Consider the following 27,105-nt stretch of genomic DNA (forward strand, 5'->3'; position numbering starts at 1 on the left):
GGAAAGTCACCATTTTATTCTCAGAGACATTTAAGGGTTTACTGTGGTCCAGCTGTTTTGGATGCCAGGCCCTCAGGTCCCGAAGATGACCTGGTGTCCAGAGGAGCGAGGCCCCCATGTGCTAGGCCGTGGGTGGCAGGGAAGGAATTGGGGCCCACTCGGGAGGCATCTGTGGAGGGCCCACGGCGTGCTGGGCCCTGGGCCAGGATCAGCCAGTCGTGGGTCGGAATGTGGAGACGGTGGGCTCAAACAGCCGTGTACCCAGCAGGTCCCTGGGGTTTGGTCAGGGAGGGCTTCCTGGAGGAGGGAGGGCAGCTAACCATAGGGCTCTGTTCCTTACCAGGACCTCTTGCTCCTCCAGCTGCACAAGCCATATATTCTTAGCTTGCTTCTTGATTTCTAAACATAAGCGGGCCAACATCATTAGAAATCATTACCATGTAGGTTTAACCAGCAGATGTCTTTGACCCCCATTCAGTGCTGAGGACGGACACACAGGTGCCATGTCCCTGCCCACACGTGAAACATCCAAAAGTAACGGCGTCACTAAATCACAGCTGTCTTTACCAAGATGTGTCTGTCTGTCCCCCCGGAGCTGGGTGCTTGGGTCGTCCCCCCTGTGCACCTTCCCGTGTGGCGAACAGCCACACTTGTCGGTCCTCGCCCGCTTACTAGGATAAACTCTTGGGAATGACGTCACTGGAGCAAATGGCAGGAAGGCTTTCCAGGACCAAGGGCCCTCGTCGTAAGTGACAGAGCGGCAGCAGGCCCAGGGAAACCCTCTCCAAGAGCCAGGCCAGCTCCTTGGCCTCTACACGCGTGAACTGGTGTCATTCTCGTGCCGTCACTGCAAGCATGGGCTAGTGACGTCCCGCTCTATAGATGAGGGACATGAGTCACCATCCACAGCCACCCTGATGAGGTGTGGGAGAGCTGATTTGTGAACCCAAGGAGCCTGCCCCCCACCCCGCTCCGGTCCCCTGCACAGCATGCTCCTCCTCTGGGGGCTGATCGTGTTCACCTTGGTCGTTTGGTGGCGATTCCTAGACAAGCGGCGTTGTTGTGCTGCGCAGTTTAAATCCGTGCATGTGTAGATGGCATTACATCTCGGTTTGTCTTTGGCTCATATTTTTCTGAGCACCTCCGGAGGCACTTTGCTAAACATTCCTGCCAGGAGGCTCGGGGCTCCCTGCAGTGGAAGCAAACATGGCAGTCTGCATGGGGCTGGATCCCGGGACCAGGGCACACAGCAGAACCTGCCTAGGGACCCCTGCACGGCCTCCTCCCGCCTTTCTGGGTGGTGGGATTACCTGGTACCAGCCTGGGCACTGGGGTTGGCCTGGGGGTGGGAAGGCCTTGCTGAGAAGCCGGAGCTCCAACCAGGGTGCGTTTACCAGCAGGTCAAGTTAAGCACAGGGCTTCTGGGCTGAAAGGACGACAGAAGGGGCAGGGGTGAGGCCCTGGGCATCTCAGACTGTGTGGGGGTCTTTGTTATCCCGTTTATCTGCTGGTGGGAGCCAGACAGGCTGCAGGGGTCCTGCGCCCCTTACTCCAGAGCTCAGGTCCCCTTTCTCTGAGCAGAAGTGGACTGGTGGGGACTCATGAACAGGGATGCGGGGTGGCTCCCTGCAAGGTGGCTAGAGCGGGAAGGACACCGGGTCAGCCTGGCTGGCATTCTTCAGGAAGGGAGTAAAGTAACGAAAAACAGGAAAAGCAAAGGCATCATTCTCAAGCTCATTAAATGTGACTCCAGTTCTTCCGTTTTCTCTGGGGACGTGCGGGCAGCAAGTAATTAAAAGATTACCAAAACACAATTCACGTGGTGGGTGCCTCTCCTCGCAAAGGCTGTCCCCTGAGTAATCCCTCGCCAAGCCGGATCCACTCCTTGGGGAGATGAAGTCCTCGAAGAGCACCCGTGGGGACCTCACAGCCACCCACGACCACCTCTCGTGGCAGGCACAGCGCTCGGTCTGTCCTCAGCAGCTTCAGTGGATCGTGGGCCGCGTCTGCCTGTCACACGTGAGGCCTGAGCTCTTTGCAGAACAGACGCGACGTGGTTTTCCGGTCCAGCACGTGGCTGGGCCGTGGTGTCGTCACTCCCGGCTCCCCAGGCGCCCCCGAGTTCCAACAGTGCCTCTCCAGCTGCGGTCCCCAGGCCTCCGGCAGGGCAGCCCAGCGCCCCCCACATGGGCTCAGTCCTTGGGCCCCGTCATTCTGGACACTGCTCTCAGGTTTGAGGACCTGGCCAGTCGGCCCACGGGCGTGCGAAATGACTGAAGATGAAGGTGACTCTGGTCTTTCCAGTGGGGAGTGAGGAACGCGCCCCGCGCCCCTGGCAGCCAACACGCCCAGCACGAAGCCTGAAGTGCCAAGCCACAGTGTGGTGGGGGGTGAAAAGGCAGAGAAGGCCCACGCACTGGACAGTGGCTGCCCTTTGTCGCTGAGATTCCCACAGACCGGGTGGGAACACGCGAGGGCCAGCATCTCCGTCCTCAGAAGTGCCTCCTTGTTCCTTCGGGAAAAACCTTTAACCTTCAAAACACTAAGTGGAAAATACAGAGTATCACCTTGTTTTCAGAAACTCGTCCTGTTTAATGTAACATACCCCAATGCGAGCAAATGTCGGAAGCTTTCAGTTTAAGATGGAACTTTATTGGCCAAAGTTTCAAAGTTTTACCTGCACAGGGGCGAACTCTCGGGGCGTCTCCGGAGACACGGTGCCAAAATGGCTGCAGATGAGAGTCACGCCCGGTGCTTACAGCCTGGGGTTTTTATTGGGGTGAGCAAGCAAGCGAATACAGAAGCAGACGTAGCTGTTAGCAATTGGCTATCCCGAGAGAACATACACGGCTATGTTCTCTGCTTGCAACAATGGATAAGTTTCTGCAAGGACGAGGTCAAGCACAAGGGGGTTTATCTTGTCCAGCACTCTTTGTACTTTTTGTACTTTCTATCTTCTTTGCTGAGACAGTCTGGAGCCTGCCTCGGGTTCCTTTTGGCTACTTTTATCTAATTCCGGCCCTAACATTTAACATTCCTTTCGAGCCTTACAGTGCAATTTCAGTGTCTTCCATGAACAAGAAAATAACACTCAGAGCAGACACAGAATCAGGGGAAGACAGAGCAGACGCCATAGCAGCAACTCTTCCTGCTTTATTACCATGGAGATGATGGAACCTGTGACAAACCCCTGTGTCACCGCAGAGCATTGTCTGGTCGCAGTCTAGCCAGCAGAGAGCCAATGGGGGCTCTCCTTGCTCTGCGTCTGGGACAGATGGGCTTTCCAGCCACTCCTGAGACGTGAAGCCGCCGCCACCAGAGGCCTGTTCTCCAGGAGGGAACGTAAGAGTGGGGCCTTCCACCGGGGAGGGGGCTGCGAGCCCGCCAAAACGTCCTAGCCCTTCGCGGGCCTTGCGTTTAGACTCACTGCCGCTGACAACATTGCCTCGATCCGTCGCTCCTTCGTCCGCTGTAAACGTACCGGTGTCCGCGGGAGTTCAGTGACTAAGAAAGGGCAGGTCTCCTTTCCGGGAGGAGGCCCTGGATTATTGGGAACGAGCTAAGTAAATTGTTAGGCTATGTCCTTACCGTTACTTACTCTTGTTCCCAATGGCAAGAAAGGCTGAGTCCCCTTGATAGGGTTTCGAGGATTTTTAAATGTCTCCCCTGAGTTTTACTCACTTTTCCCTTGCCAAGGGAACTTTCACTACCTGTTCTCCTGGAAACTGTTGAGGACGTGGCAGGTTGTGCAGGAGAACTTAAGACGGCATGGCAGTGGGGACGGCCTCGGTGACAGGCTGGGACGCAGGGTCCACTGGGCCCACCGTGTGTAGGCTAAGGTACAGGGTTATCATCAACTACCCCGAAGGCCTGCAGGGCAGCGTTCGGCGGCCGTGGGACCAGGCCGCCCTGGTGCACACACACCTCCCCTCTCTGGCCCTCCGGGTTGGGTGAGCTGGCTGTGCTGCCGGTGGAGGGCATGGGTACTCTGGCCCTGACGGGCGCCTGCTGCCCCTGAGCATCAGCATCCACAGGGGTCCTGGCGGCGTCTGGAGTGTGCACTCGTACAGGTGGTCTACTGAAAGCTGGCCAGGGCGATAAAGGACACAGAACGAGCAGTGAGGGGGTCAACCTGCTGAAGCCACTTGACTACCACTCCACATGATGCTTAGTCAGATCCAAGCTGGTTAGAGCCTCCCAGCCTGAGCATCCTGGGCCCACCTGGATCTGGAGCCCCCTCCTGCAGAGGATTGACAGTCCCCCCTCCTGCCGCCCTTGGGTCTGGTATCGTGGACAGTCGAGAGGCAGGGAGCCTGCTGCTCTGAGCTGCCAAGTGGCACTCTACCAGAAGCAGGCGGGGCTCGGCCACCCGAGGGGGCGTGGCCTGCTTTCTGATGCCTTTTGCAGAAGCATGAAGCAGGCGATGCCAGGTGGAAGGCAGTCATTTGCCCCCTTCTCCACCCAGAGACCCTCTTTCAATCGCAGCTGCTCCAGGCGGAGTGTGAGAGGTGATCACGAATCCAGCGAGGTCTGGGACAAAACCTGCCAGCCTGAATTTCTGGTGGAGTGAAAATATGTGAACCATAGCCAAGTAAAACTAGAATACGTGCACTTCCTCCAGACTGCACGCCGCCTGCCCCGGTAGGGGAGGGTCGGAGTCCTGGCCTCCTGCGTCCCACTGTGGCAGGCCCCTCGGCTGGCCTCGCGGAGCTGCTCCAAGGAACTCCACGCAGCTCCTTCCGTAGTCCGCCCCGTGTCAGTCCCTCCCGTGGCGTCTGGTCTGGCGGACTCTCGATTTGCACCCTCAGAGCAATGCTGTCTGCCTGTCCTAGCTCAAGGGACTGTGGCCTACCCAGGCCAGCCGGGCCCCATCCATACAGTTCCTCTAGATCCACGACGGTCTCATTTATGATCTAATTGAATCGCAATTTTTGAACCAAGTAAGCACAGACCTGAGCCATACCACTGGTGCCTGAGGTCCTGACCGCATCAGGAAGCCAGGAGCCAACCCAAGAAGTCGTAGCCCCAAAGAAGACCTGCAGAGAAAACCCGAAACGCAGCCAGCACCGGCACCTTGCTTATCATCGCACACCTGTGCGCCTGACCGGCACTGGCTTTGGTGCCTTGTTTCACTGGAAGCATCTCAACTCCCACCTTCAGCGCCCCAGAATGGGAACGCATGCCAGCCAGTGGTCTGGGCGGTGGGGCACAGGCAAGCACACGCAGGCCCCCTGTGGTGGGGACCCCTCCAGCAGACACGACTGGGACCGCTCGTGGAGCCCAGGCTGAGAGATGAGGAGGAGGAAGGATTGTCTGGCGACTGCGTCTGCCACCTTGTCCGCCACCTTGTCCTCCCAGTCGGACCCCAGCCTGCCAGTGGTGGCCGCTGTGCTTCGCACTCCTACTGTGAGCCGGGCGAGTTCTAAGTGCTTTGCGTGCATTGAGTCAGCAGACCCTCCTAAAGGCCCCATGAGCGTGCGTGGTGTCGTCATCCGTGTTCTGCGGATGAGAACACCAGAGTGCGGAGGGGCCAGGGCACCTGTCCCGGCACCCGGGAAGCGCTGGGGCTGGGGTTAGACTCTGCCCGGCACTCCCTCCCTGCCAGGTGGGGACCGGCCTGTGTCTGTCCCGAGTCACTCACGGAGGGAGTCCCGCTTAGTACCAGATGCAGCAAACGCCAGACGCTGGCGCTCCTTACTGCTTCTGCCTGTCCCACTTCAGCAAGTGCCTGTCTGATGTCCAAGGTTTACTGACGATGCGACTACACGGTGTGGGATTTATTTAGGCGAAAGAACTCACTTTAACAGTTTCATAAATGACTTCTGCCCTGAGCTTGTGGAGTCATTAAAGGCTTGAGGGGGTGGCCGAACTGTTTCCCTTGTACTTCCCTGCATTTTATGGCAATTTCATGCTACTGAGAATTTGCGAATGAGATGTTGACGAAGGTGCCCAGCTAAATTCTTTGTGACGTCCGGCTGTGTGGCAGAGGTGAGCTTGGAGATCCAGAGGGGGAGGGGAGGGGAGGACCTCGCTCTGCAGGGCCGGGGCAGAGAGAGGGGCACGGGCAGCTTTCTCACGAGTCTGCACAGAATCTGGATACGGGCAGGTGGGGCTTCCCAGGCGTGTGCAGATGCCCAGGCTGGGGAAAGCCCCACTCTGGGTGCAGCTGGAGCATGGGGGAGGTGATGGGGAGAGGAGGCGGAGTGAGGGTGGGCCCATGGTGGAGGGCTCTGGGAGGCAGGCGGAGGGGCAGAGCTGTTGGGGCGGGTCCCCTCCTCGCTTGCCTGGGTGGACATCCCAAAGTGTCAGCTCCTCCAGGGCAGGGGCTGGTCCCTGCCTTTCGCTGCTCTGTCCCCAGAGCTCGGGCAGTGCCTAGCACAGTAGGCCCTCAGTCAGTATTTGTGAGTTACCACATAGCTATTTTCAATAGGCTCTGTCCGGTATTCTTGGGCACAGGGTAGGCAGCTGGAATCATGATAGGGTGGGAAGAGTGTGGACTTGAAGTCAGACTTGCAGGGGAGGTGCCTGGAGACCCTGGGTGAGGTGAACCCCAGGTGCTTCGTCTGAAAAACAGGGAGACCCACAGACCCCTCGAAGGGCCATGGGAGGGTCAGAGAGACTTGTGTGGCGCCCCAGCCCGGCACCTGCATGCAGGAGCCACCAGTACTGGGTCCGCGCATCTGTCACCAGCACCAGGGCTCAGCAAGCCTTGGTTCAGTCATGAAGCAGGGCTGACCTGGCCTTTCCAAATGACGTTCTGGAACCTTAGGGTTCACCGTCACTCGTGGCCCAGGAAGAACCCATAGCCAGGAAGTGGTCGCAGGTCCGGGTGGAGATGGCTCATCGATCACTAAGACCCCAGGCGTTCTCCCAGACTCGACCCCCTTGGGCGTGTGCAGGGGGCTGTCCAATCCCCAAAGCCGGTCCTGCCCCCACGGCGAGGGTAGGGGGGCCAGCGGTCCACATGCCCTCGGAGCTCCCGCTTCACTTCTATCTGGGTGTTTTATTGTTTTATCTTTTTTTGACAGGCAGTTCTGCTGCTGTTGTTATTTTTAGCCTTCATTTATTCGCTGTAAATACAAATGAAGATACAGTACAATTAATTCCTTTGCTAATCAAAATATTTGATCAAATGAAGCAATTTTTCAATTCTTAAAAGTAATTATACTGTTTTCTAAAACGAAATGGAAGAACTCTACTGAGCATTTCTCACTGGGAGTTTTTGCTACCTGCTGTGGCACTTTCTCCCCGCCCCCCCAGGAGCCGTGGGAAAGCCATGCGGTCGTCTCCTAGGTAGACACTCAGACGCGTCACATCCCTAGGTCAGCTGATTCTAACCTTCACAGAGCTGAATCTGCACGCCGGCCATGTCTAGTAGGCTGGCCATGTCTAGTAGGCCGGCCATGTCTAGTAGGCCTTGCTGAACCAAACTGTCTGTCCTCTTGCTCCCAGGCAGGCAACTGCCACCTTGGGTGCCCACGGCGGGGGGGGGGGGTCACTGCATCCCCTTGCCACCCACACTGGCCCATCTGCTCTTCCCCGTCCTTGCAGCTCACGCCCTTCCACTTCCTGCTGACTGGGAACTCGGGGCTGTCCTGTCACACTTGATAACTCCCCTGGGCCAGAGCAAGTCCTGTGAACGATCCAAAGCAGGGGACAGGGCGGCACCCTCCGCCTCTGCGGTGGGGACCCCCTAGTCACAGGTGCTGGGAGAGTGAAGGAACGGGCCTCGGAAGCCATGCACCACAAGAAAACAAGGTGTGCGCCCACCTCCTTCCCCCCTCCACCTGTCTGCCTGCCGGCCAGCCCTCCCCCCTCCTTCCCCACTCCCTCCCCTTCATCTGGACAGGTTGTTCAGGGAACAAGCAGAGGTGATGAGTCTGCCAGGGACGGGTCTGCACACACCCGTGGGCAGGGCGGCAGGCTCTTTCCAGATCAGTCCTGTAGCAGGGCTGTTGAAACAAGAGCGCACCCACGCTCTGCCGGGCGAGGGAGAGGCACAGTGTGGCTGACCGCTGCCCCTCCCTGCAGCCTTGGTCCTGGGGGCGGAGAGGGTGGAGACAAGGACTGGGAACCACGGGGCAGCTGTGTGCACCGGGAGGAGCGCTAGTCCAGTCAAAGTCAGTGTCAGACACCAGGCTGCGGGAGGCCCCTGGGCTGGGGCCAAAGGCATGCTCTCCAGGCGAATTCTGTGCTGGCCCCCACCCGGGGATTTCTGCAGTGGCGGGACTCAGAGCTGCAGGTGTGCACTGCAAAGCCACGACCTGCTTCTGCTCCGGGAGGCACGGGCTGCTTTTCAGACGGAGGAGCACTCCGTGAGAGTGGGGCACGAGTGGTTGGCACTGAGGACCGTGTGTGCCAGGTGTGGGGACAGCACTTCCTTTGTGTGTTTCCCGGCGTTATGGCGCGGTCGTCAGGAGGACCTGGAGTCGTCTTGGCAGTGGTGGTCCGCGTTTCTCTGCGAGGTGTGGAGGGACCACTGTCTGGTAGAACGAGGCCCCACAACACTCTTGAGATGAGAAGACCCCTTCAAAACCCTTTAATCGGGCTAACCTATCCTGCATAAGCGTCCACGTTTTTTCTTTTTTTCATTTAAAAAGTGACCAGGACAACCCTGGCCAGGTGGCCCCGTGGGTCGGAGCATGTCCCGTTCAGGTTCGATCCCCGGGCGGGGCACACGTGGAAGGCAGCCCGTCGGTGCTCCTCTCTCCCTTCCTGTCTCCGTAAAACCAGTGAACATACCCTCAGGTGACCGGAACAGCCGCGAGTGCCCCCAGCTGACAGACCCGGGGGCACTGAGGACTCAGTCCCAGGCTTCCTGTCACCAACACCAGTGTGGACGTGGCCGAGGGTGGGCGGCCACTGGGCCCCAGCTGTCCCCGCCGTCCTCTCTCATGTGGTGGCAGCTGTAACTGCTGTCCTGAGGGGCCTTGTTTGTAGTGCCAGCGAGTGCCAGCGAGTGGCATGTGCACCCGAAGCCCGTGTGCCTTCTGATTAGGAGAAAGATTTCTTCTAGTTACAGAAAAAGCACCACTTTCCCCACTCTCGTGTGACCATCCTGTGAGAAGTGCCAGGGACGCCAAAACGCCAGACCGAGAGCCACCGGTGTGTCCCTGGCGTCTCCAGTCACTCCGCCTGGCTGGCGGTGGTGAGTGGCCCTGCTAAAAGCAGGGAGCATGGGACCAGAAAGGCAGCACCCGACAGTCCCAGCCTGAGTGTCCCCAGAAGGGCCAGGAGCTCCGCCCTCAGAGGCCGGTGTGTCTGGGATCATGGGCTGAGGAGCAGCCCTGGGCCACATCCTTGGGGCCTGGGGACCTTTGGGTCAGTGGTCCGACCCCTGTGCACATCAGTGAAGGCAGGTGTGCCACTGGGGCTGGGGTGGGGGCGATTGGTGATTTGCTTCTTTTTCGCCCTTGGTGTCTGGGTGTTTTCTGCACTAAATGTGCCGTAACTGCTTTTGCAAACAGTGGAGGATGTCTCCCCTGGCAGCAAAAGCAGCGCCTGAGGGCTGTGGTCCAGCCGTGCAGGGCGCCCCTCCGCCTCCACCCTCCCGGCTCCAGGAGGCCTGGCCTCTGGCTGCGCTCCAGGCAGGCGGAGGGAGAGGAGTGCTCAGTCTGCCGGCAGTCCGAGTGCTCCCCCGGCGCCCGTCCCCGTCCACTCCCGGACTCCAGGCCTTTCCCAGCCTCCCGCCCTGCACGGCCACCCATCCCTCCACCCACTGCTCACTCAGGGAGGGCAGTGATACCCAGTTGGTTTGCACCCGCACTTCCTCTGCTCCCCTGGGAGACTGGCCCTCCTCTCCTCGTCCCCAGACTCCGCCTGGGCCGGCTTCGCTGAGGACCATGCCTTCCCTCTGCCGCCCACTGTGCTGCAGCGAGCCTGGCACACGGCAGTGCCCCAGGCTGCTCGCGGACGGCGCAGTGCAGGGATCAGACTTGCCTTGCAGGTCCGTCCTCTGTGAGTGTGTCACGCTCCCCGCCCCCTGCGTCCTGGGATCCACTGCGACTTGGGTGTTACCATGACCCCTACACAGATGGTGGGCAGGGGCCAGACTCGCACCCAGGACTGTCTCGGTTGTGTTGGGCGTGGCTCTGAGGCCAGCATCTACTAAGCATCCCTCACGACCAGACTGTCCTGACCCCTGACCTCAGGAAGCCTGACCCTCAGGGAAGCAAGACCCCCAGCTAGGAGCCCTAATTATACCCCCCGCCCATGCCCTCGCTTACACCGCTGCCCTGGAGGTCAGTGCTGGCACCTGTGTGCGCACACACACACACGTGTGAACTCCAAACCGATGACCCCCAGAGGAAAGGACTAAGGGCGGAAGTGGAGAGGCCATTGCAGGAATCCGTGCCAGACACGTGGGGGCCTGGCCTAGCAGGCGAGGACAGACCGGTCATCTTCTGGATCCGTGCTGAACGCAGAGCCTTCTGGATGCGTGGCTGGTTGGGACGTGGGTGACAGGAAGGAATGTCACAGGTGACCCCGGCCGAGGCTGCCAGACGGGCGCAGTCCCTGTGCGGAGATGGGACCTCGGGGAGGGAGACGATGCCCTGCCTCGCTGGCCCTGGAGAAAAGACAGACTCTTCCTCTGCGCACCCGGGCGCTCCATCTTGCTGAGGACGGACAGTCCGGCCGCCGGTTGCCTTTGAGGCCGCCTGACTGTTCTCTTCTGCTTTCGAAGCAGACGGGCCCGGTGAGCTGATGGCTCAGCCACAGCGGCGCCTCTTTCCCCAGTGAACAGTCAGAGCGGGTGCCCGGTCAGCCTACTCACTGACCGCACTGCGCCACTCCGATAACGTGACCGACATCCGCTGGGTCAGACCCTTCCTCACCAGCCTTTTCCAGAAGTGCCGTGGCCGTGGCCGTTCCCACACAGGGGTGTTCCTGGTTTGCTTTAATGTCAGGGTGCCTAAAAGTTCCTCCGAACACCCATCGATGTTCGTTAGGGTCTTACCCACCACTTGAGAAAGACCGACCCCTGAAACGGGGCTGTCACACCCAAGAACAGAGCCTGTCTCTCTGGTTGCTCTCATGTCGCCTTGACCGCCAGTAGAGCACGCACATCTCCTCGCCTTTCGTGGGAAATTGATCCCAGGGTCCTCAGCAGCCTCGTCGTCAGTGAGAACGTGGAGTTTTTCACACAATGATTTCTAGCTAGTGATTACTGTAAAAAACGGCGCTGCCTTCCGATGTGTCTTTAGCTTGAGTCCAGCCATTTCCCTAAGTGTCCCGAGATCTTCTGGTTGTGGGCCCAGACCCACGAGTGAGAATAACTCTGATCTTCCATCGACATCGGTTTCTGTTAAAACCGTGTATTTCGTCAGCGAGTCGCGCTCCGCACTCGGGAGCCTCTGGGCCTCTGCACAGCAGAACGGACAGCGAGCACACCTCTCTTGCTCCGGGTGCTGCCGCCGGTGCTCTCAGACACCGCCCGCGTTGCACGCCTGCAGACAGCGCCGCACACTCACGCTGGCGTGAGAGTGTCACACCAAGGATGCCGTCGCCCACCCTTTCTGCCCTGGTCCACCCCATTTGTACCAGGAGCGGCCGCTGGATTTTGACAAGTACCTCTTTGCCATCCGTTGACCTATGACCTTTGCTCGTGGAAGGAGCTGAAGGATTTGCTCATTCTTGAGCAGTCTTACACTTGGAATAAACCCTGGTTAGACTTGGTATGCTGTTTTTTAATGTGGTGCTAAATATTTCTAATGTTTTAAATTTTTTTAATGTCTGTACATTAATGTTTCTACATTGGATTGGTTTATGTTGTTCCCTTCCAGAAAACATGGTTTTCTTTACCTCGGCAGGTACAAGGGTAATCAACAATGAGTCGGGACACTGGACCTCCCTCCCCGTGTTCTGGGAGGGTTTGACTAGTTTAAAAGTAGCCCTTTTGTTTCTTTCTCAGAGACGAGGCTGGCCCTTCAGGTCACCTGGGCTTGAGGGCTTTTCAGCGCTCGGTGGCCGATCTTTCAACAGCTTCATCAGTTTTTTCTGTTGCTTGTCTGTTCAGGCCTCTTGTAGTTCTTAAGTTAAATTTAGAGATCCTTATCTTGCTAGAAAACTATTCCATTTCCCCTGGAGTTTCTGACACACTCCCGAAGCTCGCCCATGCTACTCGGAAGTCTCCCAGATCTGCAGTTAGAATAACGTGGTTTCCGGTTCATGTTTTACCACTTTCCAAGAGCACTCCCCTGACTCATCTCCTGCCTGCGTGCACTGCTGCTGCTCCTGGCCAGAGAGGGGAGCGTGCTGATGGAGGGGTTGGTGTGGGCTCACACCTCCGGTGAGACTCAGGCTCAGGAACCCCCCTCCCGTGCTGGACTCCTCCTCCCATGTTCTGCCCAGTTCTGTCCACCGGACCAGTGTAAGGAGGGACCTGGGGCGGGACTCTGCGCCCGGAAGCGGCCCCTCTGTGGTCCGAATGGCTGCATCCTCGGGGTGCTGAGGGATGTGCCCGTGTGCGCAGCTGTGGGGGGGCACTGTAAGCTGTTTGAAACTGCGTCAGATGCATCGGTGACATCACTCTTAGTTCCTAGAATCAAAAAGAAAGGCATTTCTCCACCTTGCAAATGGCCCCAAGTGGACATATTTCAAAGCTTCCGTGACCCTTGGGTGGTGCAGGGTGTGGTGGGCTGTGGTGTGCGTGGAAGCCAGTGTGAGCACATCTGTGAGGATGGCCCCGCTGTGCTCACTACACTCCCCTGAAGCAGTGGCGTGCTCTGTCCTGGAGGGGCTGATGTGACACTCAGCTTGCCTCGGGGCCTCGGGAAGTGCCTCCTGGCAGAGGTTCCACAGTAGCTGCGCGGTTAGAGGTGGTGGTGCAGTCAAGGTCTTGGCACGGTGCCGGAGCCCTGTGAGGGCTGGTGCCATGGCCAGCCCTGTGGGGGAGCCCAGCCCATCTCGGAACACACCCAGGGGCCGGGTCAGCTGTCGTGCACTGTCAACCCTGGGTCCTCACGGAGCCCAGCCTCCCCTCCCAGCCCAGCCCCCTGCCCAGCACCACCTTCCCTCAAGGGGCCCATCTGTTGGTGCAGCAACCACAGGTCTGCGCTGTATGTGGGTGGGTGCCAGGGCTGTGCCCCAGCCCTGCCCAAGCCCCCAGCCTCTGTCTCCTTGCAGGAGGCTGAGGACTCAGAGCTTCAGTCTCCTGAGCCTGACTCCGTCATGGCGCCTGCTCTCCCCAGCGCCCCTGGGCAGACGGCACCATAGATGCTGGCTCCCCAGCACCATGGACAGCGTCAGAGGCCCTGAAGGCCCCGCCTCACACCCTGGCGTTCATGGCCCAGGAGAGGTGAATGCTGGCCCCGCACTCACCCGGATTTAATCCCTGCGGGGTGGGAAAAGTTTCAGACTAAGGGTGCACTCAGCCAAGGCTGGGGCCCAGCACTGCATGGTGGCAGCCACCCACCCGGCCTCCTGTTCTAGCTGCTGTGAGTTGCTCCCTGGTGTCCAGAAATGAGCGCAGTCCCAGGTGTGTCCCTGCTGAGTCCCTTACCACTCAGAGCAAGTGCTTACTGTGTGTGTGTTAAATGAACCAGAGGACAGGCCGAATGAGTGCATGGGTGGGGGTAGAGGGCTCACCCCTGGGGCCTGGCCGGCCCCTGGCCCTGCCGGTGGGACTCGCTCCTGCTCCTGCTTTACGGCAGCTGCACTCCAGCCCACGTTCAGACGCTGCTCAGACCTGTGGCAGGACCACGCTTGTCCGCAGGCTCGTCATCCTCCCCAAGCCAGGACCTGCTATGGGTGAGGCCCAGAGCCCAGTGGCGATCTGTCATTTACTCAATAGACCCATTTTCCGCTCTCTTTGCCCAGACTGCTGCTGAGTGGGCTGAGAAAATGCCCAGAAGCCCACTGCCCAGGTCTCCCAAGGAAATGGCGAGCCCAGAGACCCTAGCCCGGCTGCACAAAGCAGTGACTGCCCATTACCACGCCATTGCCCAGGACTTTGAAAACTTCGACACCTTGAAAGGGAGCACCGTGTCCAAGGACGAGTTCAGGGCCATCTGTACTCGCCACGTCCAAATCCTGACGGATGAACAAGTAAGAGTGAGGCTGGTTCGCACCCTAAGCACGGCCGTGGGAGTGTCAGCTGGCCTTCCCCACAGGGAAGGAGTTTAAGACAGCCCGTGATTTTAAAAATACTTGGAGGGTGTCCTTTTAAGGGGGAAGGGAGGTTGTTTTGTTTCCAATTTTCCCCAAAGAGTCCCAGGGGCCTCCTGTTTGTGTAAAAGGTATGAATTGCATCATTTCAATCAGGGTGCAAAAAATACCAGTTTTATTTTTAAAGTCAAATCAAATTTGGCTCCAGCCGCTCCTGTCCTCCTCCCCCTTCCCCGGAGCAGCCCTGGACATCTGTGGTCCTCAGAGGCCAGGCCTGCCCCCCGAAGCGGGATGGGGAGCCTGCACGGGGCCCCGCCCCTCCCCAGCTCCCACCCCCGGTCCTGCTGCTGGGGCTTTCCACTGCTCCGGAGCTACTGTCCCTGGCACGCTGGTGACATGCCCGCCCCAGCTGTCTCCACTGTCCCTAGGTGAGAGAGTGGCACTCCCCTCCTAACCATGAGAAATAGCCAAACAGCCACGCAATCACAACTTGTCTTGAGCCCATCGGAGAGCCAAGGTTGTGGGCACCAACAGGAACGACCTGTGCCCTGCAGTCCGCATGAGTAGACAGGGTCTGCAGGGTCCTCATGCCCCATCCCACCCCCGCGAGTCCAGCACCAGTGACCAATCACCAGAGAGAAGTTCCCTTCACCCCAGAGAACGCCCTGCCGTGGCACTCTCTGGTTCTCAGACCTACCCATGCTCTGTCGGCAGAGGGTAATGCAGATGGCGAAATGAAATCCCAATACTCAGAGAGCAGCTCCGCCCCTCCCTCCTCCAGGCTCTGCTCAGGCCCAGCTTGGAGCTCCTCCCCCACCCCCTGGGGAAAGGTCACGTTCCTCCAAGCTCAGCTCTCATTGGGTGCAAGTGTTCATGGGGCGGGGCCTGAGGACTCACCTCCCAAAGAAAATGAAATCCTTAAACACACTAGTAAGATGAGCATCAGACTTCCCTTTCCTTAAGCATCACCTTTCTCAGGCATTACGATCACTCTGGCTAAATAAAATGCCGTTCCCGAGGGATTCTGTTCCTTAGAGCATGGAACACTTCTGCGTGGCTATAAATGGATGGAAGCCTGTAAAATTAATACAGTCACGTTTATTATTCTATGGGGCCGACTAATAAAGGTCTCCCTAATAAAGGTTTTCCATTTACTCTAAATGAGTGAAATTTTACTCTAATTATAGATATAAATTAATGACGTTCTTTCATATCTGGCGTTCAGGACAGAAAATTCTGATGTTAATTGTCCTCTAAGAAAGCTTTCCATCCCCAGCACATCAAGCCCCGCCCCCCAGCAACATCAAGGACTTATTTTTAAAGTCTGCTTTCCAAAAATACGCAGACGCATCTCCGAGGCAGGCGGCAGCACCGAGAGCGCCAGTCTGATGGCTCCAGTCAGGCGGCAATTAGCAGAACTGGTGCTGTATTTGGGGAGGAGGCTGCTGGGCACAGGCTGGAAAGCAGGAAGCCGGGGCCCCTGCACCCCTCCGCTTCTCCTCGCCTGGGTCACTGAGCCCGCAGCCCTCTGGGTTGGGTGGCCCGGGGTTGGGATGTTGTCCTAAGCCAACCCTTTCCCCCTCTCAGGGCCTGGCATGTGCTCCCTCCCCCCTCCCTCCTCATAACGTCATTTCCAGAACTTCTAATACAGCCGGGCCCGGACCCTTTCCATTTGCGTTAGAGAACTCCCAGTGGAGCCCAGAGCAGCTTGGGTTTCTGGCCAAAGCCAGGTGTGTGGGAAGGGCAGGGACAGCCCCTCCCTTTTCCGGGGGTGAAGCATGTGCTGGAGACCAGGGCCCCACTGCACCTTAGGGGCAATGAGAAGCCAATTGCAAGCAAGTGACCATTCTTCTCACCTCCCAGAAAGCTCTGAAGTCATCAGAAGTGGCTCATTCAGGGCGCCCTGGGTCACTGTCCCGCATCTGTGCCAACGCAAGGCCACAGACCTGTCTCTAGCTTTCCGGATGCCTCCTTTCTCCTCTCAGGAGAAGGCACTGTTTGTGCTCAGGGCAAAACAAATCATGCAGGCAAACCCGCCTGGCGTGGGCGGGGGTGGGGTGTTGGGGGAGTGGGCCGAACCCAGGGTGCCTGCAGGAGGAGGGGAGAGTCCCGCCAGGCTGTCCCCGGACCAGGGTGGACGGGGTTTGATTTGCATTGTCCCCTGAAATGTTCGTATGGACTGCTGCTCAGGCACTGTGACTAACCACGAGCTGTAGTGGCCTTAAACCGCTCTCGAAGGGCCTAGAGACTGCCCTGTGGAAGCCATGAATACAGGGCTCCCAGGGCTTCCCGGGGCTTGCACCCAGGGAGGCTGCACCGGTTTTCTTTTTTAACTTGTTTTATGGCCGTGGGCTCTGGACCATGCGCACTGCCTTTCCAATGCACGTCCTGCTTCGTGCCCTCGCCGGGGCCTGTCCCCAGGGCCCTACACTGACCCCGGGGACACCCCTCTGCTTCTTCACCAGTTCGACCGGCTCTGGAGCGAGATGCCAGTCGACGCCAAGGGGCGGCTGAAGTACCCGGACTTCCTGAGCAGGTTCAGTTCGGAGAGAGCGGCAACCCCGCCCGGCACTGACGACTCAGCCAAGGCCCAGAGAGGGAGCGAGGTCCCCGAAGTGTCTGGAGGAGGCGGGTCTGCGGGGTCCCCACCCACCGGAGACCTGAGAGCAGGGACCAAAGCACGGAGCCACCTCTGTGTGAGTCCCTGTCCCCAGGGGTTGCCTGGCACCCTGTCCCAGGCCCACAGTCCCCTGGGGCGGGGTCTCTTGTGTTCCCACGGGGTGGGGGTGACCGAGAAGATGGTATAGGGTGAGCCTTGGTTGGGGGCCACAGGAGAGGAGTCCCCTGGTAGGTCCTCGGTGTTCACCTGCCTGAAGGGGGAGGGAGGTATGAGGAAAAGGGGAGAGGGTGGGGGAGAAAAGAGGCGCGGCAGGTGGAAGGGAAGAGTAGGGAGGACAGGAGGCGGGGGGAGGAGTGGAAGGCCAGGCAGGGGTTGCCGGCATTACTGGCTGGAAAGCAAATGCCCCAGTAGGTGCCCCCATGGATGGGGCTGCCTGCTGAGTGCCCCGGGAAGGCTGGTCGTGCCCACCCATGGTGAGGACGCCGAGGCTCTAAGAAGCTCCCTCCTGTGCCCAGAGTCCCCCAGTCAGACACAGAGAGGCCCAGTTCCTAACCCCGGCCTGTCTGACTGCTCAGCCCTGGGATGGGGGAGGGGCAGCCTCACCGAGGCTCCTCCTTCGTCATCAGAGATGGCAGAGTCCTTCCTCGGAGGGTGGGAGAGGGTCCCAACCGTGTGCGTGATGTGTTTCATGCATGGCGAGCACGCCAATGGAGAGTGACCGTTTGTCCATTCCATGGGCTTGTGCTTGCGGCAGACCGAGGAGGTGCCGGGTCCTCCCTGGGGCTGAGAGTGAGCGAGGGCCCTGCCCCCGTAGACCCAGGGTCTCCCTACTCACTGCGGTGCACGGTCTTGGGTGGGACACCAGGCAGGCAGCAGGGAGCACGGTGAGTATGGGGCATGGCAGTGACAGTGAGTGGGGCGGCAGGGCCGTCGGAAGTGCCACAGCACGTCCACAGCCCAGTGCCCCGGAGCGTGAGGTCACCATACCTGGCAATGGGAGTCACCGTGGCAGATGGAATGAAAGTTGCTAACCCGCTGATTTAGGACAGGACTGTCCCAGCCCAGCCAGTGGGCCCAAGGTGGTCACAGTGGCCTGCACATGAGGCACACAGAGGAGGGGCCCTGTCCAAGGGACGCGACCTGAGACATCGCAGGCTAGGCAGCTGGGTGAAAGGCCCCGGCCGCGGAGGGAGTGAGGGCCCCGGAGCAGCTGGGCCAGGTGGGGACGGAGTCTCCCCTCCAGTCCCCAGAGCAACGTGGCCCTGCTTGACATTCGCTCTCAGTGAGACTCCGTTCAGGCCTCCAACCTCCCAAACTGTGAGAAAATGGAGTGTGTTGTTCTAAACCACCGAGGACACAGACGTGTCAGAGTGGCCGCAGGAGATTCACACAGGCCTGGGGCTCTCCCTCCGAGGGCAACCCACGGAGCCGCCCAGGGGTCTACGCCTGGGGTGACTCGAACTTCGTTCTGCGTGGCTCTGCAAAGACCCTGGGGAAGAGACCTGTGCTGTGGGGTGGAGGGGGCGGGCAGAGGCAGGGACGCGGAGGCAGCTGCAGCAGTGACCTCCGAGAGGCACTGACGGCCCGGCGCTGGGTGGGAGGGATGGCAGAGGCGGCTGGTGGCCAGTGGCCAGACACTGGTGTGCCTTCGAGGCAGAGCCAACAGGGTTGAGGGGAAGGGAAGAGAGCCCAGGAAGAGGGCTACGCCGTTTCTGTCATGGACCGGGATGGGGCGGGGGTGGGGGTCCAGGTGACCAGGGTTTGGCAGAAAGCCCAGGAATTCGGCCGAGTTTGCCCCCACATTAGACAGCCAGGCGTTGAGGAGGTGTTCAGGGGCGTCTGGCCTGGACTCCGTTCATTCCCTGTTTCTGATGAAAAACGCAGTGCAGCAGCCTCACCCCGGGCCACAGACGCTTAGGGCGCCCTCCTGCCGCGGCCGGGTGCGGGGCGGGGTTCCCAGGCCAGTCACAGTGAGCCCCTTTCTTTCACAAGGCTCTTCCTCTGGTGAAAAATCTGGTGTCCTTGTCACTTCGCACACACACCAGCGACATACTCAGTTGGCATCTCTCTAGATCTGAGTCTTGGCTGCACATTGGTTTCTGGAACTGCCTTAGTCACGACGACTCGGCACACAGCCAGCCCACCAGCGGCAGCATCACCCTCTGCACTGTGCTTTCCCTGCTACTTCAGAGGCGACGCTGCCTGTGCAGTCTCGGACCCCTGGGCCTGAGTGACACCTGTGAGTTGTCGCTCTTCCTTCCGTTGTACACCTCCAGTTAAAGGCCGTCTCTCCCTGTCCCGCAGACGCCCGCCAGCGCGGGCACGGCGCCGGGCACCCCGCTGCTGCAGAACTGCGAGCCCATCGAGCGCAAGCTGCGGAGGACGATCCAGGGCTGCTGGCGGGAGCTGCTGAAGGAGTGCAAGGAGCGGGACACGCACCGGCGCGGGGCCATCGCCGCGGCCGAGTTTCTGGGTGCGTGCTGCTCCCCTCCCGGGCAAACCCCAGCCCTTGGAACACAGCGGGGGGCATCTGGTGGCAGTGGCAGCTGGGCACCTTGACGAACACCGGGATGGAGGGACAAGCCACCAGGCCACCGACACGGGGTCCACACCCGCGCACCTCTCAGCTCAGTGGGCACAGACTTGGCTGTGGCCTCTGTGCAGCCTGGCTAGGAGGAGTGGGGCAGGTGGAGAGGGGGCGGCTGGGGACCCGCGGGCCCGCCGCCCACACGCTCTCCTCTGTTTGCTGCTGTCCGTTCCGTAAACTCTTCCGATCACACCAGCCCCGTCTGCACTTCCCCCACCTGCTGCACGCCTCTGTGCAGCGCTCCAGCCCCGTCCTCCTCTGCTCACGGCGGCCTTGGCCCCTTCTCCTCCACCCACAGCTAGACCCTTGTTCAGGAAAACGGTCTGCTCGAGAACCTGTTATTCGTGTTATTTTTGTGATAACCGTGGCTTTAGAATGCCCAAACGAAGCAAGATGTAAACTCCTATAGTGAATGGTACTCCAAAACACATAAATTAAATACAGAAACACGGAATCAGTAATAAGCAAATGTTGTTACATTGATCTGATGTGACGTGGTTTGCTGGGGTTTATGCAAGTTGGAGCCCCCTTGTTTTTTGTCATTGCTGTTGACTTGAGCAGGACGGCCCCTAACTTGGGTGGTCATCCTTATTTGTCATTGCTGTTTTCTCTTTTTAACCGTGAACTCAGCTCAGCCCATTGTGCAGCAGTCTGTCTGACTTCAGTAGTGCTGTAAAAAATTACTGGTTTTCTAAGTCATTCTGTGTTCTACACACTGCTGACGGCCTGCACAAGCCAGGGCGTCAAAGGTCGTGCTGGACAGCTCCAGCGGGACAGTCCCTTCGCTTCCACAACCCCCCCCCCCACCGCCGCGTGTCCTGGGTGGCAATGTGACCTCTCTGGGGGGCAGAGGAACCCCTGTTGCTCATGCACGGCCTCATCTCAGCCTGCGCACACCCGGCTTGACGGCGTCATTGCCATCCGGCCCATCGGGCTTGGTTTCCCTCATTAGCATCAATGATTGGTAACAGCATTCTGCTCTCTGGCACTTGGTTGCTTTTATGATGGAATGGATAGGGAAAGCTCAGTGTATTCACCTTAAACTGAAATCTGATGCTACCTAAGTCTCTCTTAATTATGAGCCTCACTCCAGAAGCAGCTGGGGCTTCGTGACTGGTTCAAGAATCAAGCGTGGGAGCGGATGCGGCATGGGGCTGGGCGATGGTGTTCCCACCGCCCGCCTCCGGGCCACGGGGTGGGCCGCCAACGTGGCATCGGTGTGGCTCTAACCAAAAAGCCAGACTTAAACCCCGGCCTTGCAGACCACTTGTCTCTCAAGAGAAGTTCACGTGTGTCAGGCTTTATACCTTTCAGGCCATCACTGGCCTGAAACTCAAAACGTGGGAGGTCTGAATTCATGCGCACAGCCGGGTGCCCCCGCCCCTCCTCCAGGCTCCGCCCTGACTCTGCCCATCCCTCCCTGGGAACGCCCCTTCCCAACTCTGCTCTCGCTCCGCCCACCCTTCCATCACAGCTCACAGCACGCTGTCCATTCTGCTGTGACCACAGCAGTGGGGACCACGCAAAACCAGGACAGCAGGCAAATGCCAGCACGGTGGGGGCGGCGGGAGGCAGGTCCTCTTCCTCCTTACTGCACCTAGCTCATCGCGTGCACACCGCCCCCTGAGCCCACTCGGTGAAGGCCCCACACAGAGAAGGCACCTCCACGCATGATGAGTGAGTGACCCTGTGAACGGGTGCGTGGGCAGACTGCCACCCATTGAACCCACGTTTCTGTCTTCAGCGCTGGTGGAGAAATTCAGCCTGGACATCAGCAGAGAGGAGTGCCAGCAGCTCGTTGGGAAGTACGACCTGAAGGGCGACGGGAGCTTCGCCTACTGCGACTTCCTGCAGAGCTGTATCCTGCTGCTGAAGACCAAGGAGACCTCGCTGATGCGGAGGATGAAGATCCAGAACGCCCAGAAAATGGTACGAAGGTGCTCCTCCGGACATTCGGGGCTGGGGCTAACGGGCCCGACTTTTCTGAGCCTGCTCCTTACAAGAGGGGAACTCGTGGGTGCCGAGACACCCAGCGGGGCCACTGGCCAGGGAGGACTGAGCCTGTCTGACGTCCCCAGCCTCCCTGCCACCTCCCCTGGGACCCCTGCTCACGTTTCCTCTGCGCACATGCGTCTGCATGTCGCCCGTGTATGCTACGTGTGTGTACATATGCAGTGTGAGCACATATCACATTGTGTAATGTAAGCATGCATGCATGTGTTGTGTGCTAACACGAATGGCCTGTGTCCATGCCCTTGTGAAACGATTCTTTGCTGCCCCCTCTGTCCACTAGTCAGAGGCCTGCCCAGCTCCAGGCAGTGTGCAGGCGCGCCCGTAACCACTGGGGCCCAGACACTGGGCCCAGCTGCCTGCCCATCGGGGAACTCGCATCCAGCCGGGGCGAGCTGTGGGTAGAGGCGAGGCCTCTTTGTCAGGCTTGGGGACGCTGCAACAGCTCAAAATCTACTTCATGGCGAAGGTGCAAAGACTGGGGACCAACTGCCCGAGTCCCAGGTTCTAAGACTCATGCGGCAGCAGATACCCAGTTGTCACGGCTCCTCCCAGAGCCCCCAGAAACACCCGTATGGCAAACGGCAACAAGCCAGCTGCTTATACGAGGCACCGAGGCACCAGGAGTGGGGACCAGCTGGTCAACTGGAAGGGCAAAGCTGGGGTGGGGGCGGGGTCACAGCCAGGTGAAACACTTTACACTTGAACGGGGCCTGTACCATTCATTCAGCAGCCGCCTGCACCAGCCAGACCTGCCCCCTCGTGTGGTGGGAGGAGGGTGCTGCCCCCTTTCTCCCATAAACTGTACCCCACCATTTTCTCTGTTTCTTGGAAGAGGGATTAGAACCTAAAGATGCTTAAGTAACAACTGGAGGACACTGTTTTCTTTGGCTTTTTAGCTTTTTTCCTCAATTATTTGTCATTTTGATTCCCACGTTCAACCACTGTTTTCCCTGACTCACCTTTTCGAGTTTTATCCAAATCATGGAGGAAAGAAAGTCTTTTTTGTGCTCACAGTCCATCTCTGTCTCCTTGAATTAAGGTCCATCGAGTTAAGTGACGAGGACAGCTGGCGTCGTGGGTTGGGCGGCTGATCCCACCTGGGGCCCCGGGCAGGGACAGAGGTGTGGGGCGGCCATTGCCTCCCTTCCATCCCCGCCCAGTCCCTGCCCCGCCCCAGCAGCAGCGGCCGGAGAGAGGAGGGCCGGCCCATGTGGGTTCTTCCCACGCCGCAAGCTGCTGCGTGACGCAGTTTCCCATTGTGTGCAAAACCGAGTGCCCTGCCAGCGTGGCTTCGAGTCCGGACAGCAGGGGCCCCCATCCAAGGCTCAGGCCAGGTGACGGCAGGAAAGCGGAGGACGGTTCTTCCTCTGCTCTGTCTCCCGTAGGCACAGGAAAGGGCGTCCTCCAGAGACGCCCTCGCAAGGTCCCTCCCTCGTGGGACCAGGATCTGCCAGCTCCGCCTTCCTCTGCCTCTCTGGGCCTCGGTTTCCCCTGCTGTAAAAGGCGGGGGTCTGCTGGTTTCTAGGAGCCTTCAAGGGGCCCCAGTAAGAAGAGTGACCCAGTGCCCTGCTCGGAGCCTGCCCCTTGGGCAGAGGCTGCCCTGCTTCCTGCCCACTGCTCGCCCTCATGGGGGCGCAGAAAGGCCGGCCCCCGGGGAGGGGCGCAGGCCAGGGTGGGGGTGTCTGACTGAGGCCGTGCTCACCGGGAGTGAGGGGCGCTCGGACGGCCCTGCTGGGAGCCGGCCCACCTCCTGTGTACTCCTGTCTTGTCACCCAGACCCAGCTGCAGCCACACTCTGTGGTTCAGAATAGTCCTGTCACCCATCGCCCTGGCTGCCTGGGCCTGACTGACCGGCAGTGCCACATCCCCTCCCCCCGACCCTTTCCGAGGAGAGAGCCCCTGCCCAGGTCTGTCCCGTCCCAGCCCCACCCCAAGTGCACAGGGGGAGAGGCTCAGGCCGGCTGTTGCCCTGCAGAGGAGCTAAAGGGCCATGTCTTTGGTCCCCGGGGGCTTTCTCTGCAGGCTCCAGCAGCAGAGACGCCCCAGGGGAGGCGGGGGGGGGGGGCTGCGTTCTCTGGCAGGGACCACCAGGGAGGCGGAGGCGCTCTGCTCCGGGTGGCCGCACCAGCTGGGGTGGAGACCCTCCCTCGGGCCCGGCTGTGTGCCCGAGAGCAGGTGGGCCCGGCATCCCCTTGTCGCCGGGGGAAGTGGGGAGGGAGGCCCACAGGTGGGAGACAGTGGCGTGGCGATTTATTCAGGTGGAAACAGAAGGCTGCCCTGTGTCCCGTCTCCATCTGTCCAACCGAGGAAATAGTCCAGCCGTGTCTTCATCAAGGCCAAGGCAAAGGCCAGTGTCCAGAGTCGTGTTTCATTTTCAAGATGAGTTCTCTGGAGCCCACAGGCAGCACTAAGCAGTCTCAGTCCCCACACAGGGAGCTGGGCGCTGTTCCTGGCTGCGGTGCTGCTGTAGCCAGGCTCCTGGCTGGAGCCTTCACTGGGAGTCCTCGCAGCCTCCCGGCCCACGTGGTCGCCACGAAGAGAATGTGCAAATGTGCGAAGGAACCGGCCAGGCGCCTGTTCCCCAGGGAGAGACAGTGAGCTTCTTTGTTAAACAGATTCTGCTGTCTCGGGCTGGGGACAGGCCAGGAGCTTTTCTAAAATAACCAACCAACTTCCCAAGCTTTCGCAGGCTCCTGATGGGTGCACCTCCCAACCAATGCCTTCTTTCCCAGGCTAGATTGGCAGGCCTCTGTGGTCACCATCTTGGTCCCGATTGGGCAAGCCTCACGGAGGCACCTCCCCTTGTGCCATTGTGACTTGTACTCCCTCCCCCTGTGCTGTTCTCCCGACGACCAAGGCCTGGGCGAGTGGATCAGGGAGTGTGCAAAGCCGGTCCTTCCTCCCTGTGTTGGGGAGGAAGGGGTGTTAATCCCCTTTGCGGGGCTGGTGATGCTGCAGTCCCCTGGGGTGGGTGAGGCTGTAGCACCCTGGCTGATGCTGCTCAGCAGCGTCTGAGTCCCTCTGCTCCCGCCCCGCATTGACAACCAGCCGTGTCCCGAACACACAGACCCACTGACCACGAGTCTGCCGAGCGCCCATCATGAGAGCTAAACGGTGTGAAAGGGGAAGCAGTTTAACTCTGCACTAATTTGCCTTAACGTGGCGCCGTGTTGAAGCTACTCTCCCAGAGCCTGTCACACGTCGTTCCCACAACGCACCACGGTGGCACTCAGACCAGCAGGGGGCTCTGCACATGCTAAGCCGTCTGGTTTCCAATCTAATGGCCCCTAAATGAAATAATCACAGGGCCGTGTGCTGTCTAATTACTAGATATAATTACAAACTTGTGGGGTTTTGTTTGGCGGGGGAGCCTCTTTATTATAGTAACCGACTAGGAGTCCCAAACTGGAATCTCTTTTTTCCTTGAACTATTTGGAAGTTGGTAGGGTATCTGCCTGGCCCCCCCCCTCCCGTTCCCGGAGAGGAATTCGGCAGGGCGGGGGTGAGGGGGGGCTCTTCTGCAGAACCTCGATCTATCGATTGATGGTTGCCTCCTGGAGCTCCTCTTCCCTTCTGCGCAGTGGGATGAAGAGGCCACCTCCCTCCCAGGTTGAGGGCCAGGAGACAGGAATGAGCGGTGGTTTTCAACAGCCCACCCACAAACTTGCAGCGAGCAGTGGGGCTGGCCAGTGGGGCACGGGCGGGGCCTAGAGGGCCCCTGGGCAGGAGGCAGGAGGGGAGCTCCCGGCTGCAGTTGGGCCCCTACATCCTTCACATTCAAAAGCTTCTTCTCACCACCTCCCACCTTGGTTGTTTGTTTTTTTTCCAGAAAGAAGCTGGTGCTGAGACTTCTTCCTTTTACTCGGCACTGCTGCGCATTCAGCCCAAAATTTTGCACTGCTGGCGGCCAATGCGGCGCACCTTCAAAGCCTACGACGTGGGTAGCACGGGGCTCGTGGGCGTGGCCGATTTCCGGAAGGTGAGCCCAGCTCCCATGTGGCTCTTGCCTCTGAACAGGAAGCAGGTGCCCAATGCCAGGGGCAGGGAGACTGCAGAAGGGGATCCTGGTCCCCATTGAAGGCTGGCACGTGAGGAGCTGTCCCAGACCCCACCTCCTTAGGACCCCCAGCTTATCAAGGGCAGAGTGCGCTTCCCCTTGCCTGCAGGCCTGGGTTCCCCTTCCTGAGGGCCTCTGGATGCCCCTCTGTGCCCTCTGTGCCCACTCTGCAGTGGCCCTGGCCCTATGTCAGGCCTTCCCCTGCCCCATAGGGGACCCAGGGCCTGCATCTGCCTTGCAGGGCCCATGGCACAGCACAGAAACACTGAGGTGCTGAAGCAAGGTCCCAGCTGTGGCTACTCAGGGCCCCGTGCCCCCAGCCGCCCTCCATGCGGCAGGGCTGGCTCAGCAGCTGTCCTCTCCAGAGACCAACTCAGGGCCTTTCGTGCCCCAAGAGAGTGCACATCACAGAGGGGCACACGCTGCAGGGAGCGCCTCTGGGGGCCTTTGCTCAGCCTGGAAGCTTCTACCTTGCAGGCCTTTGCTCCCTCTCTCCAGGGGGAAGACACGCCACTCCCAAGGGCGACTTAAAACCCCCACTTTTAGAATAATCTCGAACCCCGCCCCCCATCCCCACCAGGCCCCGAGCTCAGGTCACTGCCAGAAAAAACTCAGTCAAGACGTCAAAGACCCTCTGGTCTCTGACCTGAGAACGCACTCACAGAACACGCACCCCCCGGGGCTGTCTCTGCTTCCACTGAAACTGCAGAACCTTTTCTTCCATGATAATGACCACCGCCGCTGGTTCCCAAGGGCCCTGCTGGACACCCAGCCAGGGGCCTGCCCCCACCCGCCCTGGAGCGCAGCCGGGGACCCAGGACTGTCCCCTGCCCTCGGGGCCCACTGTGCTTTCCGGTTCCTGCGGTTTTTCGGCACTTTGGGGCCAAGTTCTCAGCAGCCACTCTCCTCGGTGTCCAGGCGGAGGCGGGGGTGCGGCGCTGGAGGGCACGTGATGTTAGTGGTTAGGCACGAGGGTGCCCATTACTCGGGTTCGTTTCAGCTGTGTAACGGCAGGGGAGCAACAGCTCAAACACGGTGGGCGTTCGAAACACGGTGGGCATCCGTTTTCCCTGTAGAAGTCTGAGGTCGGAAGTCCAGGGCTGGGTGGTGGCAGGAGGGTCCCTGGGGCCGTCCCATCCTCAGCACCTGCCTTTCTCCCTCCAGGTCGCTTCAGGAGAGAGGGGGTGGGGAGGAAATAGTGTGGGGGAGGGGGGCAGGGAGAGAGAGCGGCGACGCCCCCGGGAGGTGTTCAGACCCGGGCAGAGGAGGCGCATCCCCAGCCCTTCCCTGGCAGCCCGCCTCCTCGAATGGCGCCACGGGAGCCGGCTCCTCCTTCCTGTCTTGCAGGTCCTGAGAGAATACAGCATCAACCTGTCAGAGGAGGAGTTCTTCCATATTCTGGAATACTATGACAAGACACTGTCTTCGAAAATCTCCTACAACGACTTCCTCAGGGCCTTTCTCCAGTAGGGCCCATGGCGGTGTGCTCGGCGTGGACAGAGGGGGAACGCAGGGCCGGTCCCCGAGACCAGTAGAGCCGTACGACCCGGGAAATTCCTCGGACCCCCCAGACCATCTCCAGAAACCAGACAGGCCACACCGAGCCAGCGTTTTCCCGGTGCTTAGCCGGGCTCAGCACCGCGCCTCCACCCCGGCTGCAGGGATGCCCGCTCCGGGCAGCCTTGACATTGTCCCCAAGACTCAGGCACCCCCCCCCATTCA

At 59.6% G+C, this 27,105-nt stretch overlaps 1 protein-coding gene across 3 annotated transcripts in view; it reads left to right on the plus strand.

Annotated features, from left to right (window-relative positions):
* Positions 1–27,105, plus strand: part of EFCAB6 (EF-hand calcium binding domain 6) — a 156,124-nt gene extending 129,019 nt beyond the window's left edge. For all 3 annotated transcript variants that reach the window (XM_053662262.1, XM_053662261.1, XM_053662263.1), the window contains 6 exons: positions 13,819–14,046; positions 16,572–16,802; positions 19,031–19,199; positions 21,058–21,242; positions 25,156–25,305; positions 26,731–27,105. In XM_053662262.1, coding sequence (XP_053518237.1) covers positions 13,819–14,046; positions 16,572–16,802; positions 19,031–19,199; positions 21,058–21,242; positions 25,156–25,305; positions 26,731–26,853 — 1,086 coding nt within the window. In that variant the 3' untranslated portion in view covers positions 26,854–27,105. The remainder of the gene's footprint in view (positions 1–13,818; positions 14,047–16,571; positions 16,803–19,030; positions 19,200–21,057; positions 21,243–25,155; positions 25,306–26,730) is intronic.

The sequence above is a fragment of the Artibeus jamaicensis genome, unplaced genomic scaffold (assembly GCF_021234435.1).
Source record: "Artibeus jamaicensis isolate MK-2021 breed Jamaican fruit bat unplaced genomic scaffold, CSHL_Jam_final contig_233, whole genome shotgun sequence".
In the NCBI taxonomy this organism is placed as follows: Eukaryota; Metazoa; Chordata; class Mammalia; order Chiroptera; family Phyllostomidae; genus Artibeus; species Artibeus jamaicensis.